The sequence below is a fragment of the Neoarius graeffei genome, chromosome 1 (assembly GCF_027579695.1).
Source record: "Neoarius graeffei isolate fNeoGra1 chromosome 1, fNeoGra1.pri, whole genome shotgun sequence".
Taxonomy (NCBI): Eukaryota; Metazoa; Chordata; class Actinopteri; order Siluriformes; family Ariidae; genus Neoarius; species Neoarius graeffei.
Window position 1 is genome coordinate 98,151,962 of NC_083569.1, and position 19,292 is coordinate 98,171,253.

General features: G+C 42.2%; 1 protein-coding gene across 1 annotated transcript in view; it reads right to left on the reverse strand.

Annotated features, from left to right (window-relative positions):
- Nucleotides 1-947: 947 nt before the first annotated feature.
- LOC132875318 (adhesion G protein-coupled receptor L2-like) overlaps nt 948-19,292 on the reverse strand; it is a 407,634-nt gene continuing 389,289 nt past the window's right edge. Inside the window, exon 20 of the mRNA XM_060912544.1 lies at nt 948-1,309. Within this exon, the coding sequence (XP_060768527.1) occupies nt 1,251-1,309 (59 nt within the window). The 3' untranslated portion in view covers nt 948-1,250. The remainder of the gene's footprint in view (nt 1,310-19,292) is intronic.

A 19,292-nucleotide genomic window follows, 5' to 3' on the forward strand; every position in this document is an offset into this window, starting at 1 on the left:
GCCTCACAGCAAGAAGGTCCTGGGTTCGAGCCCCGGGGCCGGCGAGGGCCTTTCTGTGTGGAGTTTGCATGTTGTCCGCGTGGGTTTCCTCCGGGTGCTCCGGTTTCCCCCACAGTCCAAAGACATGCAGGTTAGGTTAACTGGTGACTCTAAATTGATCGTAGGTGTGAGTGTGAATGGTTGTCTGTGTCCATGTGTCAGCCCTGTGATGACCTGGTGACTTGTCCAGGGTGTACCCTGCCTTTCGCCCGTAGTCAGGTGGGATAGGCTCCAGCTTGCCTGCGACCCTGTAGAAGGATAAAGTGGCTAGAGATGAGATTATTGATGTTGTTGCCCAAGAAGATGATTAACGCAACAATAGAATTACAAATATTCCCAAATTTCCTATCTATCTATTTACTTGTGTCCCTTACATTCTACAAAAATGAGTAGAATGAATTCCTTTATTAGATAGATAGATAGATAGATAGAGCTAATTAAAATGGATTAGATAGATTGCACAGCTCAGAGAGATGGCAGTGGATCACGTAGTGGATTAATGAGTATACACTGAATGACCATCTGTGAATCATTAGCCCAGTCTACCAACACACTGATATTGCAATCATCTAAGTCTGCATTCATGCAAGAGGAGTTTCTCCATCTACAGTGCTGATTGCTACACTGTCTGGATCAGCCCAGTGTTCCCAACTTTGAGACTTTGTTTTGAGTCAAGTCAAGTTTATTTGTTTTGCGCTTTTAGCAATAGTCATTGTCATAAAGCAGCTGGACAGAAAAATATACATTTTGAACATATGAATTTATCCCTAATGATAAGCCTGAGGTGACAAGGTGGTGAGGAGAAACTCCCTCAGATGACATGAGAAAGAAACCTTGAGAGGAACCAAAAGGGAACCCATCCTTATTTGAGTGATAACAACGTAATTATAAATAACTCGCTTCTATAACTGTGCCCAGTATAGTCAAAAAGTAAAATTTTGTAACCAGGAAATTCAATATAGTTTTAGCATGAAGTCTATTTTGTTGATGCTATCAACTGTTCATTGATGGAGCCTTGAGTCAGAACTGTTCATGATATCTGCTGTCCTAAAGTTATCTTGGCAACTGTAGTTCTAAGCCATTGGAGCAACTCTTTGTATTAATTGTCCAAAGCCATCTTCTAATTGTATCTTTAGGCTGTATGTATGGGGCCATCTTTGGCAGGAGGAAAGTGATGAGAAGCTCAGCCAAAAGTAGGTCCTCAGGATGGATCAGGTCCGGAGAGCAGGAGAGGTCAGCATCACTGATATCTCAGGAGCATCATTTGTAGCTTGGCAGAGAGAGAGAGAGAGAGAGAGAGAGAGAGAGAGAGGTTGTTAGGTATGGCCCTTGTCATGTAATGGTTAAGGGCAGTGTACACTGTGTGCTGAGTGCAAGCAAGGACTCCTGAAAGACTAGCTATGACAGCATAACTAAAAAGAAAAACCAGAAGGTAACACAGACATGAGGGCACATGTTAGAATGTGTTACTGACTGTCTTGAACTTGAGACCCCTCGTCCAGCTCGCATCACAGCTGCTGCTATGAGTTGAGAGAACACTCACCATCAGTGTGCTATGCCTGATTGTGTTGTGATTGTTCCCAGTGACCAATCACAGATTACTCTGTATCCCAATGACCAACTGATGACCACTGTACCCCAATGACCAATCACTAACTACCACTGTATCCCAATGACCAATCACAGATTACCACTTATCCAATGACCAATCACTGATTACCACTGTACCCCAATGACCAAACACTAATTACCACTGTATCCAATGACCAGTCACTGATGACCACTGTATCCCAATAACCAATCACAGATTACCACTGTATCCCAATGGCCAATCATGGATTACCACTGTATCCCAATAACCAGTCATCGATGACCACTGTCACCTCACAGCAAGAAGGTTCTGGTTTCAAATTTCATGGCCAACTGGGACCTTTCTGTGTGGAGTTTATATGTTTCCCTTGTGCCTGCATGGGTTTCTTCTGGGTGCTCCAGTTACCTCAGACAGTCTGTAGACAAAAGCGTAACTCCAGATTAGTGTAAAATGTGTTAGTAAATAATTCCACAGGGCAGCACAGTGATGTAATGGTTAGCACTGTTGCCTCACAGCAAGAAGGTTCTGGGATCAAGCTCAGCAGCTGAGGGGGGCCTTTCTGTGTAGAGTTTGCATGTTATCCCCATGGATTTCTGTTGGGTGCTCCGGTTTCCCCCACAGTCCAAAGGCATGCAGGTTAGGCTAATTGGTGACTCTAAATTGACCATAAGTATGAATGGTTGCTTGTCTCTATGTGTCAGCCCTGTGATGATTTGGCAACTTGTCCAGGGTGTACCCTGCCTCTCAGCCATAGTCTGCTGGGATAGGATCCAGCTTGCCCACGACCCTACACAGGATAAGCGGCTATGGATAATGGATGGAAATAATCCCACTTTTTTTTCAAAAACAAATTAAAAATAAGTGCTGGATTAAAAACCCAAGTATACAAATTTCATTGTCTGGTGGTCAAGTGTTTATGAGATACGCTGCCTTGCACTTACGATTGGGTTTCCTGTGGTGGTACACGTGCATCATTTGTACGGATGTTGTATGGTCACAAAAGCCATCAAAAATCAGGTCGATGCATTACTATATTCTCTTAAGTATACTGAGTGCATCGGGGTGGGGTGGGGGGTGTAAGGTGTCAGTGCCACAATATATTTTCAAACAGCCCTGTAAGTACTTGTCAACTACTTGTATTTCTAGTTTTCCCTTTTATTCCGCCACCCTTTATGGTGTGTGTATATATATAAAGAGTACTTGCTACAATCAACTGATTGAACATGTGGAACAATTTTGCACAAACAATGACAAATCCAAAACTACAAGTCCCATAGAAAGCCTCTTGGTCGATCAGCCATTTTCTAAACATATCTGAGATGAATGCAGAGAATAGAAATAAGAACAGGCTTTTCTTCCTTCTGACATCCACCAAGATCTACCAGGCGTTAGGTGCATTAAGGCAGCTTTCACACTGGCTGGGTTTTTTTTTTTCTTCTTATCACCAGCACAAGGATTACATGACACATACAGGAAGGCAAGGGGAATGCTGATGCTTTTAAAAGAAATATTTTTTTTTGTGACATTTTGTATGCTTTTCCAAAAAGTTCAAAAGCTTGACAAGCACTTTTCAAATTCTGCAGCAATTTCTGGACCTTGCAGGGCCAGTAAGAAAAACAAGCATGGAGATGATGTGGCAAGTAAAATATTAGTCTTGTTAGTGAGTAAATATGCAAACTTTTAAGATATCCTGATATAGTGGCATGCAAAAGTTTGGGCACCCTTACTGAAAATGTCTGTTACTGTGAATAGTTCAGTGAGCAGAAGATGAACTGATCACCAAAAGGCATAAAGGTAAAGACGAGACATTTCTTTTCAGAGTTTTCTGCAAGATTTGTGTATTATTTTTGTTTTGTACAATTGGAGAGTGAAAAAAGAAAAGGAACACCATGCGAAAGTTTGGGCATCCCAATACATTTGAGTTCTCAGGTAACTTTTACCAAGGTTCCAGACCTTAATTAGCTTATTGAGCTGTGGCTTGTTCAAATTCTTCATTCGAAAAGGTCAGATGATGCAGATTTCAAAGCTGTATAAATTCTCTGACTCCTCAAACTTGTTTCTAAAATCAACAGCCATGGGCTCCTCTAAGCAACTCCCTCGCATTCTGAATAATAAAATAATTGATGCTCACAAAGCAGGAGAAGGCTACAAGAACATAGCAAAGTGTTTTCAGGTAGCTGTTTCCTCAGATCATAATGTTATTAAGAAATGGCAGTTAACAGAAACAGTGGAGATCAAGGTGGGATCTGGAAGATGAAGAAAACTTTCTGAAAGAACTGCTCGTTGGATTGCTAGAAAGGCAAATAAAAACCCCTGTTTGACTGCAAAAGACCTTCAGAAAGGTTTAGCAGACCCTGGAGTGGTGGTGCACTGTTCTACTATGCAGCAACACCTGAACAAATATGACCTTCATGAGAGAGTCATCAGAAGAAAACCGTTCCTGCGTCCTAGCCACAAAATTCAGCGTCTGAAGTTTGCAAATGAACATCTAAATAAGCCTGATGCATTTTGGAAACAAGTCCTGTGGACTGATGAAATCAAAATAGAACTTTTTGGCCACAATGTGCAAAGGTATGTTTGGAGAAAAAATGGTGCCAAACTCCAGGAAAAGAACACCTCTCCAACTCTGAAGCATGGGTGTGGATCGATCATGCTTTGGGGTTGTGTTGCAGCCAGTGGCACAGGGCACGTTTCATTGGTCGAGGGACGCATGGATTCGAATAAATACCAGCAAATTCTGGAAGCAAACATCACACCATCTGTAAAAAAGTTGAAGTTAAAAAGAGGATGGGTCCTACAATAAGATGATGATCCAAAACACACCTCAAAATCTACAATGGAATACCTCAAGAGGCACAAGCTGAAGGTTTTGCCATGGCCCTCACAGTCCCCTGACCTAAACATCATTGAAAATCTGTGGATAGATCTTAAAAGAGCACTGCATTCAAGACAGCCCAAGAAACTTGCAGAACTGGAAGCCTTTTGCAAGGACGAATGTGTGAAAATCCTCCAGGTAAGAACTGAAAGATTGTTAGCTGGCTACAAAAAGTGTTTACAAGCTGTGATACTTGCCAAAGGGGGTGTTACTAGGTACTAACCATGCAGGGTGCCCAAACTTTTGCTTCGGGCCCTTTTCCTTTTTTGTCATTTTGAAAATATAAAAGATGAAAATAAAAAAATTGTTTTTGCTTAAAATATAAATGGAATGAGTCATCTTAAGCTTTATACCTTTTGGAGAACACTTCATCTTCAACTTGCTTAACTGTTCACAGTAACAGCAATTTTGATCAGGGGTGCCCAAACTTTTGCATACCACTGTATATATGTATATATGCCAATATTCCAATATTGAAATAGAACGAATAATGACATGGCTATTGTTGTGACCTTCATGAATACTAATACGTGTAATGTCCTACTTTAACTGTCACTGTATACAGTCATATCACACATGTAGCTGTAGGGTCATTCTCAAAAATATGGTGATGTTCTAAGTGACATATGTTCAAATTTTGAATCATGTTTTCATATTTTATTTAGAAAGTACAACTACAACTGTTTGGAAATTCTTTTTGAGCAAATAATGGATATTCTTGATCTTTAACAGTGAGGTGGTGCCATTACTTTAAGTCACAGTAGTTCTTCATTCAGATTATTAAGCTGTTACTGTTTCATCAGTGACCGTAACACCAATTACAAGCTTATATAAAAAATATATTTTCAAAGATGGCCTCAACAGTATCTTAAAGCCACACCAGCATCAATAATTATTCTATTAAAATTTTCTTTTGGTAAAAACTATTTTACAGGAAGATTGAATACTGTAACTCCAATCACACACTGAAGTTATTCACAAGAAAAATAAAATTTAAGTAAATTATGAACTTATAGAGAGTGCAAGGAAATTGTCATGGTGCTAGTTGACATGACAACTCATTGTTCTGAACTTTGACCCTGGAAGTACTCAAAAGCAGTAGAGCAGAACACACATGCAGTATCAAAAAAAAGAAGAAGAAAGAAAGAATGGAAACAGAAAAACAAAGCTTAGAAACAATATAAAATGCACAATAAGGCTTTGCAATGAGAAAACAAGACAGTGTGGTATAAATAGACGAATTAATTAAGGGCAAAATTCAGAACAAAGCAGTGATATGACAGGGGAGGTGACAAGATAAAAAAAAGCACATGGAGGACAAAAACAAAATAAATTTGTGACAGCTGCTTACTTTCTACTTTGTACTGACTCCAAAACTATAGCCAAGACAAACCATCTCATCATCACCAGTTAAAACCATCTTACATCTTTATTACTGGTGATAATAAGCCTGGGTGGTGCAGTGATGAGCACTGTCACCTGTCGCCTCCCGTAACAAGAAGGTTCCACGTTCGAACCTTGCTGCCAAATGGGGCCTTTGTGTGTGGAGTTTGCCTGTTCTCCCTGTGCCTGTGTGGATTTCCTCTGGGCGCTCTGGTTTCCTCTCACAGTCCAAAGACATTTGAATTAGGTCAACTGGCGACTCTGAATTGCCCGTGAGTGTGAATGGTTGTTTGTCTCTGTGTTAACCCTGCGATAGATTGGTGATCTGCCCAGGGGGAATACTGCCTCTCACCAGAAGTCAGCTGAGATTGACTCCAGCTTCCCCATGACCCTGATGGATAAGCCATATAGAAAATGGATGGATAAAAAGTCCTCTGGTCAACGATTGAAAGAAAGAAAGAAAGAAAGAAAGAAAGAAAGAAAGAAAGAAAGAAAGAAAGAAAGAAAGAAAGAAAGTTAAAACTAGAAAATAAAGGCTCCAGATCTACCATGACCTTGACCATGATAAAGGAGAATAAAATTAAATAAAAGAAAGGACAAGACAGAACTGAAGGATATGACAAGACAATAGTGGACAGGACAAGACAGGGCAGGAGAGGAAGAGACAGAACAGGAAAGGACTGGGCAGGGCAGAAGAGGACAAGACATGGAAGGACAAAGCAGGAGAGGACAAGGAAGGGCAAAGCAGCACAGGAGAGGACAAGACAAGGAAGGACAAAACAGCACAGGAGAGGACAAGATGAGGAAGGATAGGAGAGAACAAGACAAGGAAGGACAAAACAGCACAGGAGAGGACAAGATGAGGAAGGACAAAACAGCACAGGAGAGGACAAGATGGGGAAGGATAAAACAGGAGAGGACAAGACAAGGAAGGACAAAACAGTGCAGGAGAGAACAAGATGAGAAAGGACAAAACAGGTCAAGAGAGGACAAAACAGGACAGGAAGGACAAAACAGGACAAGACAAGGAAGGACAAAACAGCACAGGGCAAGACAAAGAAGGACAAAACAGGGCAGGAGAGGACAAGACAGGGAAGAACAAAACAGCAAAGGACAAGACAAGAAAGGACAAAACAGCACAAGAGAGAACAAAACAAGGAAGGACAAAACAGGACAGGAAGGACAAAACAGGACAGGACAAGGAAGGACAAAACAGGACAAGACAAGGAAGGACAAAACAGCACAGGACAAGACAAGGAAGGACAAAACAGCATAGGACAGGACAAGGAAGGACAAAACAGCATAGGACAGGACAAGGAAGGACAAAACAGGACAAGATGAAGAAGGACAAAACAGCACAGGAGAGGACAAGATGGAACAGGAGGATAAGACAAGTTAATATAAGGCAGGACAAAAGTGGACAAGACTAGACAGGAGAACAAAAGATGTAGCAGGAGAGGACAAGAGAAGACAAGAGATGACAGGACAGAACAAGAGAGGACCAGACAAGCCAGAGCAGGAGAAGACAGGACAGGTGAAGACAGGACAATGCAGGACAGAGGATGACAAGCCAGGACAGGACATGAGAAGACAAGAGAAGAGAGGACAAAAGAGGATAGGACAAGTCAGGACAAGATAAGAGAGGACTGTGACCCTGTACATGATAAAGCAGTTACTAAATTCATTAAAAGAAAATAAGACCGACTATAAAAACACCTAAAGATCTTTTCACGTGCTAAATGACATTTTTGATGTGAAAAAGCAAGAATGTGATGGTGTGTGTGTGTATATATATATATAAATTGAATATCAGACACTTTAGCTTTGTTGTCTTGTGTGTCTAAAATCAGGTATGAAGGACTAAAGGCAACACAGGATTGAGGAATGAATCGAATCAGGCAGAAACAGCAGCATCTCTTCCAATAAACGTGACGAGTGACAGCACACGCTATCGACGGCTTCCTGTCTCTGGCAGTCAAAGTGAAAATCAGCGACTGCTCTATTTACTATGACACTATTAGGATGCTTTAGGAGCGACGTGTGTTGAAATCAGTGACAGCCGTGTGAGTTTATGTGCTGTGTACAGACAGAGCTGTGGATTATAAAGATACCGGATAAAACGTCTGCTAGAAATTTCTGAAGAAAAAACAAGCAGCTGTTACTGCACTGATTGGCCGAAGTGGGTTAATGTGGAATTATCCACTGTGTTATTCAGGAAAGGGGTAAAAGCCGGTCACTGTGTGTGTGTGTGTGTGTGTGTGATCTTAGACTAGGGGACCAACAGATCAGAACTGGTGAAGCTGCAGAAATGGGTGTGATGAGTAGCACAGGAAGTCCTCAGCGTTGTGATGTGTGACGGGTCTTTCTTTCTCTCTTTCTCTCTTTCTATTTACTCTTCTTACTTTCAGTAGAATTTTAGAGTTTTGGCTCTTGTGGAAGTTTCACAGCTGAGTAAAAAAAAAATAAAATAAAATAAAAACCCCCACCATAATCAGATTAAATATCAAAGATAGTCAAACAGAGCTAATATTACATCACTTAAAAAGACAGTAATTTTCTTTTCTAATTCCAAATGTGTTGAAATCATTTTGTTCCACTGGCATATATAGATTTTTTTCAAATATTATGCATTTATTTCTAGAAAGAAGCAAAAGTATTCACCAAATAATAAGACGTTTTAAAGCTCGCAGTGTGTAAATAATAATAATCCATCATCTGTAGCCGCTTTATCCTGTCCTACTCACATTCACACCTACGCTCAATTTAGAGTCACCAGTTAGCCTAACCTGCATGTCTTTGGACTGTGGGGGAAACCGGAGCACCCGGAGGAAACCCACACGGACAACATACAAACTCCGCACAGAAAGGCCCTCGTCGGCCACGGGGCTCGAACCCGGACCTTCTTGCTGTGAGGCGACAGCACTAACCACTACACCACCGTGCTGTCGCCTCGCAGCAAGAAGGTTCGGGTTCGAGCCCCGTGGCCGGCGAGGGCCTTTCTGTGCGAAGTTTGCATGTTCTCCCCGTGTCCGCGTGGGTTTCCTCCGGGTGCTCCGGTTTCCCCCACAGTCCAAAGACATGCAGGTTAGGTTAACTGGTGACTCTAAATTGACCGTAGGTGTGAATGTGAGTGTGAATGGTTGTCTGTGTCTATGTGTCGGCCCTGTGATGACCTGGCGACTTGTCCAGGGTGTACCCCGCCTTTCGCCCGTAGTCAGCTGGGATAGGCTCCAGCTTGCCTGCGACCCTGTAGAACAGGATAAAGCGGCTAGAGATAATGAGATGAGATGAGATGAGAATGAAAAAAAAATATTTGTAGAATTTGACCATATTCAAGATATTATGCTTGTTCATATACAGTGCTGTGTAAAAGTCTTAGGAAATTCTGTCGACCAAAAACAGCTTAGAAATAATGAAATGAAATGTTTCAACATTAAAAAAATACTATAAAGAGTAATCGGTAAGACATAATAAATGAAGCAAAGTCGATATTTGGTGTGAGACAAGTCGACCCTTTACTTCATCTCATCTCATTATCTGTAGCCGCTTTATCCTGTTCTACAGGGTCGCAGGCAAGCTGGAGCCTATCCCAGCTGACTACGGGCGAAAGGCGGGGTACACCCTGGACAAGTCGCCAGGTCATCACAGGGCTGACACATAGACACACAACCATTCACACTCACATTCACACCTACGGTCAATTTAGAGTCACCAGTTAACCTAACCTGCATGTCTTTGGACTGTGGGGGAAACCGGAGCACCCGGAGGAAACCCACGCGGACACGGGGAGAACATGCAAACTCTACACAGAAAGGCCCTCGCCGGCCCCAGGGCTCGAACCCAGGACCTTCTTGCTGTGAGGCGACAGCGCTAACCACTACACCACCGTGCCACCACCCTTTACTTTAAAAAGAAAAAAAAAGTCGTCTCAGGTCCAGTGAGTGCAGTTTTATGCGGAAATGTTGTAGCTGTAGGTTTTTCTGAGCATCTTACAGAACCAGCCCCAGTTCGTCTGGACACTTTGACTGTCACACATCTTCATTTCGCACCAAAAAATTTCCAGTAGCCTTCATTATGTTTTCTTTTTTAATCTGAAAAGTGCTCTCTTATGGAATATGCTGCTCAGATACAAACTCTTTTTTCCTGTAACATTTAATTTTGTGCTGGAAAATGAACATTTGGACTCTAAAGGCCTCCATCACACTTATTCGGAATTAGTAGGAATCAAGCAGAACCAGCCGGAATGAAATATATATATTTTTAATTCGTGCCACATTCGGGCGGGAATTTCAAACTGACCAACATTCTTACAGCTTTGTAAGAATGCCGTTCAAATACTTAGAATGCGCTTCGAACCCACCTCAAATGATTCCTGCACATTCCGGGTGTATTAGCTTTCAAATGCAGTTCAAATGTAGTTGGAACACAGTCGGAATAGCTAGAATGCAGTAAGAATATTAAGAATGCACTTCGAATGTCGTACGAGTGCGGTTCGATTGCTGCCCGAATACCACCCGAAGTCTGGTCGGAAGGTGCCTCGAATGCTGTACGAATTCACCTCAAATGCAGTCAGAACGCTCCTGGAATAGCCACCGAATATGTTTCGAACGTCTAAGAATTCAAAGAGAATGCAGCTCGAATACTTAGAATGTACTTCGAATATCCCGGAATATACAAAGAATTTTCATTCCGACGGCATTCCGGCTCATTCGAGGCACATTCGGGACATTCTGGCAGGATTTGAAGTGGCTTGCCATTTCGAGTTTTCCCTCAAACGTGATCAGAATGTTTCAAATGCTGTTGGAATGCCGTAAGAATATTTAGAATGCAGTCAGAAAGCAGTTAGAATACACTTCGAATGTCGTTCGATATTTGGGTGGCACGGTGGTGTAGTGGTTAGCGCTGTCGCCGGGTTCGAACCCAGCAGCCGGCGAGGGCCTTTCTGTGTGGAGTTTGCATGTTCTCCCTGTGTCTGCGTGGGTTTCCTCCGGGTGCTCCGGTTTCCCCCACAGTCCAAAGCTATGCAGTTAGGTTGGTGTGGGACGGCCTTGGGCTGAGGTGCCCTTGAGTGAGGTACCGAACCTCTGACTGCTCCCCGGGCGCTCTGGTGTGGTGGGTGTGCATGCGTTCACTGCTTCAGATGGGTTAAATGCAGAGGATGAATTTCACTGTGCATGTAACAAATAAAGGTTTCTTCTCCTCTTCGAATGCACCTTGAATATTTTGAGCGTGAGCAAAATGTTCGGGCCGGCCACAAGAATGGGCCCGAATGTTTGGAATGCACTTCAAATATCCCGGAATATACGAAGAATTTTCATTCCGACAGCATTCCGGCTCTAGTGTGACTGCCTCCTGAAATGTTTTTTTTATAATGTTTTGACTTGATAATGTAGAAGTCATAAAATAGAAATCTATAACAAACTTTATATGAAAAAAACTAGATAGAACTCGACGCCAACAGCGTCGATGGGGATGCCTCCGTCTGGTAGACTACACACCTTATTAAGTTGTGATTTGGGGATGGACATTTGACCTCACAGTAATCTTGACCTGTGACCTTTTAACCTAAAAATCTAATCAGTTTATCTTTGTCCCCAAATGCACAAATGCTGAAAGTTTGGTGAAACTCCTTTCATTTGCCTTGGAGATATTGTGTTCACAAGGTTTTCGGACAGACATTTGACCTCACAGTGACCTTGACCTTAGACCTTTTGATCTCAAAATCTAATCATTTCATCTTTGTCCCAAAGCGCACAAATGGTGAAAGTTTGGTGAAATTCTTTTCATTAGTCTTTAAGATATGGTGTTCACAAGGTTTGGGGATGGACATTTGACCTCACAGTAACCTTGACCTGTGACCTTTTAACCTCAAAATCTAATCAGTTCATGTTTGTCCCAAAGCACACAAATGGTGAAAGTTTGGTGAAATTCCTTTCATTAGCCTTTGAGATATCGTGTTCACAAGGTTTCGGGACAGACACACGCATGGACGGACGCACGGACAGGCAACCCGAAAACATAATGCCTCCTAAACAATCGGGTGCCTAAGACTTTTACACAGCACTGTATATGAACAAGCATAATATCTTGAATATGGTCAAATTCTACAAATATTTTTTTTCATTCTATTGTTTTTAAACAAGTGTAAGTAATTAACTATTTCTAGATATTTTTGTCGCTCCAACAGACCCTGAACTGTGTATAAGTATCTTAATAATAATAATAATAATGCATAATGAGAAATATTACATGATTTTTCCTTTATTTCAGATATTTTTACTGACTAGTACATCTTTTTCGACATTGTGCACATCTCTGGACATCACTTATGAGTTTTGCATATTGTTCTTAGACATTTCACTCATTTTTCACATCTGGATTGTTCACATGTTTTTTCCACATGTGAATTTCTGACATGAACCCTGCTTTCATTTTACACCTTTAATTAACACACGGGGCGGCACGGTGGTGTAGTGGTTAGCGCTGTCGCCTCACAGCAAGAAGGTCCGGGTTCGAGCCCCGTGGCCGGCGAGGGCCTTTCTGTGTGGAGTTTGCATGTTCTCCCCGTGTCTGCGTGGGTTTCCTCCGGGTGCTCCGGTTTCCCCCACAGTCCAAAGACATGCAGGTTAGGTTAACTGGTGACTCTAAATTGACCGTAGGTGTGAGTGTGAGTGTGAATGGTTGTCTGTGTCTATGTGTCAGCCCTGTGATGACCTGGCGACTTGTCCAGGGTGTACCCCGCCTTTCGCCCGTAGTCAGCTGGGATAGGCTCCAGCTTGCCTGCGACCCTGTAGAACAGGATAAAGTGGCTAGAGATGATGAGATGAGATGAGATGAGATGAGATGAGATGAGTTCTCACACAGCCTGTGCTTCACGTGACGTTTGTTCGGGCGGCACGGTCACCTCACAGCAAGAAGGTTCTGGGTTTGAACGAGGCCAGCGAGGGCCTTTCTGTGCGGAGTTTGCATGTTCTCCCCGTGTCTGTGTGGGTTTCCTCCGGGTGCTCCGGTTTCCCTCACAGTCCAAAGACATGCGGTTCGGTTAATATGGGACGGCCTTGGGCTGAGGTGCCCTTGAGCAAGGCACCTAATTCCCAACTGCTCCCCGGGCGCTGTTAGCATGGCTGCCCACTGCTCTGGGTATGTGTGTGTGTTCACTGCTTCAGATGGGTTAAATGCAGAGAGGAATTTCACAAGTGTGTGATGAATCAAGTTGTGCTTTCTTTCTTTCTTCGAATTCACATTTGCCATTTCAGAAAATCATGAAATGTGAAATCTTTGCTTGTTTTTTGTTGCTGTGTGATATCAGCCATATTGCATTACGATCATGTGAGATGTACTGTATGTTCCATAAAGGTCCTGTATCCTATTTGTTCTCCTCATGTCCATCCGGGTTTCCTCTGGGTTCTCTAGTTTCCTTCCACATCCCATAAACATGCTAGTTGGTGACATTAAATTGCCTCTTGGTGAATGGAATGTGTGTTTGCTTAAATCCTTGTGTCCCTTTCTATTTCGTACAGTATTCCTGGGATAGACTCCAGATCCGCCGCGACCCTGACCAGGATAAAGCGCTTACTGAAGATGAATGAAACCACTGATCGGAGCTCAGACGCAGCTGCATGCGTGCGTTCACTTGGCGTATTGTTAAATCTTATTGCTTTCTATTTGTTTTCCTTTAATGTGGGATATTATACATGATAAAAATGCCTTGAAATGCAAATGGAGACAATAGAGGGTTTAAACACACACATACACTGTATACACACACAAATGCGCACAGCTCTTGGTTTTGGTTTGACTGTATTGTCCAGACTTGATGGAGAAGGAAAAAAAAAAACGGAGACGGAGACGGAGCTGGAGAAAAGTGCTCTTTTGTGGTTTGTGGAATTTGTGGTATTGTTTATATAATCCTCATCTCCATAACTGCACATGAATGCCGGTTCTCATCAAAGGAAATCTCGACTTTTTCCTCTTCTCTCTCTCTTTTCTTTCCTTCTCACACTCACTCTTGCTTGCCCTCCCTCCGTCTTTATCTTTCCCAGTCTCCTTCTGCTTCTTTTGGTCTTTGCCCGCTCTTTTCTTTCTCGATCTCTCTCTCACACACACACACACACACACACACACACAAAGGTTGTTTGCACTTTGAGAAATTCCAGGCTGTATCGCATGCTTGTGTGTAACAGTCGAGCCCTAAGGTAACGCAGGACTCCTTCTGTTCACCGTCTCCCTTAATGTAATTACACGTCTCTCCACTACATCTCCACTATTCACTCCGTTTCTCATTCTGACGTCTGTAGTTTTTTTTTTTTTTGGTTGGTTGGTTGGTTCTTTATTTTTTGTTTGTTTTTTTCCTCGCTCTGAAGTACAGAACCCTTCTCTGTGTGGTCTTTAATACATCTATGTAAGACCCCTTTTGTTGCATTTCAAAAGCACACAGAAAAAGCAGGAGCTGGAATTTTTTAAAAGCTTTCAGTCGCGTGTGCTAATGCTTGATGCTGCTTGCGGAGTTGAGCTGAGTGACGTGCAAAACGTCGTGTCGGATAGAAAGAAGGAACAAACGAACGAAAGAAAGAACGAACAAAAGTCTGTATTTGCGGCTCCATTTCTTTTCAGCGCTGTAATTGTAATTGTGCTGTACGTATGTGTGCTGAGACACAAGACAGAAACGCATGCAATGCAAAACCCCCCAGAATTGAGTCTGTAGTGAATTTGGCAGCATTAATGGAGCAATAGGAGGAGGAGGAGGAAGAGAAGGAGGAGATGGAGGAGGAATGGAAATCAATGGGATTTGCTTGAAAAAGAGCAGGGCGGGGTGTTTAAAGGAGCAGCATATGAGCTTGGGATTGCCATAGCCAGAAATGACACACTGTAACTGCGACGTTTAACTTGAGACCAGGATGATTTCTCATTTCTCTTTCCTTTTTTTTTTGGCATGAATGATGATGTGTGATGGTGTGAAAAAAAGGAAAAAACATCCACGAGTATGATTAGCTTGAGCAAAGACAAGCCTATGGAGACTGGTCATCGTCGGATGCGTTAAAAAAAAAAAAACTTATGACGAAATGCAAAAGATTTCAGGTTTTTCAAGTATAGGTCATGAAAAGAATTTTCCCGACAGACAATTATTTTTGTTTAGTGGACCGAAAGCTACTGAATTCGAATCACAAATTTTATTCATTTTTTTAAACAGAACAATTAATAAATTTAGGGCCACATGGCCCTAAATTCTCCGCTATTTTTTCCTGCTTCACCAATACATCAGGTGAGCTTTCCCTGTTCGCACAAGGCATTGTGGGATACAAATTTAGAGGACGTGAGTGTGCGAATGAAACGTGAAAGACCGACTACAGTAACGGAAAGCGAGAAGAAAAGACGTTATGTTATATACGAAGGAAAGGAAACGCAGGACCAAACTAATAAATATCGGCGGTCAGCGAGCACCTCGGTGTGATCAGCTGTTCATTTAGCAACAGAATGATGGAACTGTCAGTGCATGCTCAAAGGGAAGCCTGCGCATGCGCACACACACACGGACTTCCTCTGTCCGCTTGACTGCGTGAAGCGAGTGATTTCATGCACGTTATTTGCTCGGGAATCCCCTCAAATGAAATAACTTCCCAGCCACAGAACAGAATGGCCTGATATTGTGAGATATTACAGAAATAAACATATCTCACCATGACCAAATTTCAGACGGAACTAAATTTCACCGATTTTATGAAATCGAAAGGTCATCTAGCTTTAAAGGGGCGATTCGTAACAATTATAGAAAAGTCACACAAATGTCATGCGATTAGGAATGTATGGTTTTCCACGTGTCATGTCATGTTGCAAATAATAATTCCCTTGTGGACTTTTTTTCCCACGTGATCACTCATGTTCATCAATTTCCTGTGTTTTCTTGGGTTCAATCAAAAAACTCTGAACCATGGTGAGTTCTGGTTCTGCAGCCCCATAAACCATATGATACAGTTAGGGCCATAAATATTTGGACAGAGGCAACATTTTTCTAATTTTGGTTCTGTACATTACCACAATGAATTTTGAACAAAACAATTCAGATGCAGTTGAATTTCAGACTTTCAGCTTTAATTCAGTGGGTTGAACAAAATGATTGCATAAAAATGTGAGGAACTAAAGCATTTTTTAAACACAATCCCTTCATTTCAGGGGCTCAAAAGTAATTGGACAAATTAAATAATTGTAAATAAAATGTTCATTTCTAATACTTGGTTGAAAACCCTTTGTTGGCGATGACTGCCTGAAGTCTTGAACTCATGGACATCACCAGACGCTGTGTTTCCTCCTTTTTAATGCTGTGCCAGGCCTTTACTGCAGCGGTTTTCAGTTGCTGTTTGTTTGTGGGCCTTTCTGTCTGAAGTTTAGTCTTTAACAAGTGAAATGCATGCTCAATTGGGTTGAGATCAGGTGACTGACTTGGCCATTCAAGAACATTCCACTTCTTTGCTTTAATAAACTCCTGGGTTGCTTTGGCTTTATGTTTTGGGTCATTGTCCATCTGTATTATGAAATGCCGACCAATCAGTTTGGCTGGATTTGAGCACACAGTATGTCTCTGAATACCTCAGAATTCATCCGGCTACTTCTGTCCTGTGTCACATCATCAATAAACACTAGTGACCCAGTGCCACTGGCAGCCATGCATGCCCAAGCCATCACACTGCCTCCGCCGTGTTTTACAGATGATGTGGTATGCTTTGGATCATGAGCTGTACCACACCTTTGCCATACTTTTTTCTTTCCATCATTCTGGTAGAGGTTGATCTTGGTTTCATCTGTCCAAAGAATGTTCTTCCAGAACTGTGCTGGCTTTTTTTTAGATGTTTTTTAGCAAAGTCCAATCTAGCCTTTTTATTCTTGAGGCTTATGAGTGGCTTGCACCGTGCAGTGAACCCTCTGTATTTACTTTCACACAGTCTTCTCTTTATGGTAGATTTGGATATTGATATGCCTACCTCCTGGAGAATGTTGTTCACTTGGTTGGCTGTTGTGAAGGGGTTTCTCTTCACCATGGAAATTATTCTGCGACCATCCACCACTGTTGTCTTCTGTGGGCATCCAGGTCATTTTGCACTGATGAGTTCACCAGTGCTTTCTTTCTTTCTCAGGATGTACCAAACTGTAGATTTTGCCACTTCTAATATTGTAGCAATTTCTCGGATGTTTTTTTTTCTGTTTTCACAGCTTAAGGATGGCTTGTTTCACTTGCATGGAGAGCTCCTTTGACCGCATGTTTTCTTCACAGCAAAATCTTCCAAATGCAAGCACCACACCTCAAATCAACTCCAGACCTTTTATCTGCTTAATTGAGAATGACGTAACGAAGGAATTGCCCACACCTGCCCATGAAATAGCCTTTGAGTCAATTGTCCAATTACTTTTGGTCCCTTTAAAAACAGGGTGGCACATGTTAAGGAGCTGAAACTCCTAAACCCTTCATCCAATTTGAATGTGGATACCCTCAAATTAAAGCTGAAAGTCTGGACTTTATGTCCATGTCCATTATATAACTATAACTTGAATATGTTTCAGTAAACAAGTAAAAAAAAAAACAAAATTTGTGTCAGTGTCCAAATATATATGGACCTAACTGTATATGTAGTAGAGAGGACCAAACTGAATGGTAGGTCAGTCTCACTGCGATTGCGTCCTTCCTTGCAGAGTCCCTTCAACACATGCAGACACTTATTTACCTTGATGAGTTTCTTATGGACATGAGACGAAAATCTGCCATCATTTTGAAATGTTATTCCAAGAATTGATAGTTCATAACACTGTGGGATGCCCAAAATAGAAGGAAAGATATCTGAATGTCCTTTCTTTTTAAAAACGAGGTCTTACTTGAGTTCGACTGCATAGCATTGGTTTTAGCCCATTCCATGAACTGGTTGACCAAATCCTCTGAATTGTCATGGTTCTTAAGGGCTGGAGAAATGATGGCTGAGTCATCTGCATATTTATATCGTGCAATTGACATGTCATGCATTCACTGTAAAGTCATACTTATGCTTCCACCACAAAGTTGATTATTTTCCTTATTGTTAAAGCAGGCGGCACGGTGGTGTAGTGGTTAGCACTGTCGCCTCACAGCAAGAAGGTCCTGGGTTCGAGCCCCGGGGCCGGCAAGGGCCTTTCTGTGTGGAGTTTGCATGTTCTTCCCGTGTCCGCGTGGGTTTCCTCCGGGTGCTCCGGTTTCCCCCACAGTCCAAAGACATGCAGGTTAGGTTAACTGGTGACTCTAAATTGACCGTAGGTGTGAATGTGAGTGTGAATGGTTGTCTGTGTCTATGTGTCAGCCCTGTGATGACCTGGCGACTTGTCCAGGGTGTACCCCGCCTTTCGCCCATAGTCAGCTGGGATAGGCTCCAGCTTGCCTGCAACCCTGTAGAACAGGATAAAGCGGCTACAGATAATGAGATGAGATTGTTAAAGCACATCTTGAACTAGATAGGCACTCGGTAGAGCGCATACTTCCTCCAAGCCACATATTCCAATTTGCATCAAAATCGAATCAATTGTTACTTGGCCCGTGGCTCACCTTTCCACCAAATTTCAGCAAAATACATTCACTACTTTTTGAGTCAGATTGGGAACAAACAAAGAAACAAATGGAAGCAAAAACATAACCTCCTCCAACATAGTTGGTGGAGGTAATCATTTTATTCCTTTCATACCACAGAAATGTATCAATTTTTCATCTATGAATGAAAAACATATCTTACTTTTTAACCATTATTGTTTTCACCTTTTCTCTCTCTTAGCATCTTCTTCTTTTGTCTGCTGCTGTTAGGGGTCGCATATTTGATTTGACATAGGTTTTACACCAGATGACCATCTTGATGCAACCCTCTCCAAACTATCCAAGCTTGGGACTGGCACTAAGTATGCACTGGCTTGTAAAACCCTAGCAGCTGGGTATTTTATCGAATCTGCATGTCTTTGGACTGTGAGGGAAACCAGAGCACCCAGAGGAAACCCATGCAGACACGAGGAGAACATGTAAACTTCACACAGAAAGGTCACCATTGGCCATGAGGTTAGAACCTGGAACCTTCTTGCTGTGAGATGACAGTGATAACCACTGCACCAGTGTGCTGCCCTGCTCTTAACATAATAAAGCTTAAAGCTGAAAGCACAAACTCCTTTGATGACACTGGCACTGGAGACTCCTTCCATAAATGTTAAATAAACATCTTCAAACAGAAAGTGTTTTATTCTCTATTGTTTGTAAAAGTACAGCAGATTCTTGTGATTTGTTTATTACTAGACTCTGATTACACTCACCGGCCACTTTAATAGGAACTCGTTCTTGGTTCTAAGATCTCTGTTCTTGGCTGCAGGAGTGGAACCCAATGTGGTTTTCTGTTCTGCTGCTGCATGCTG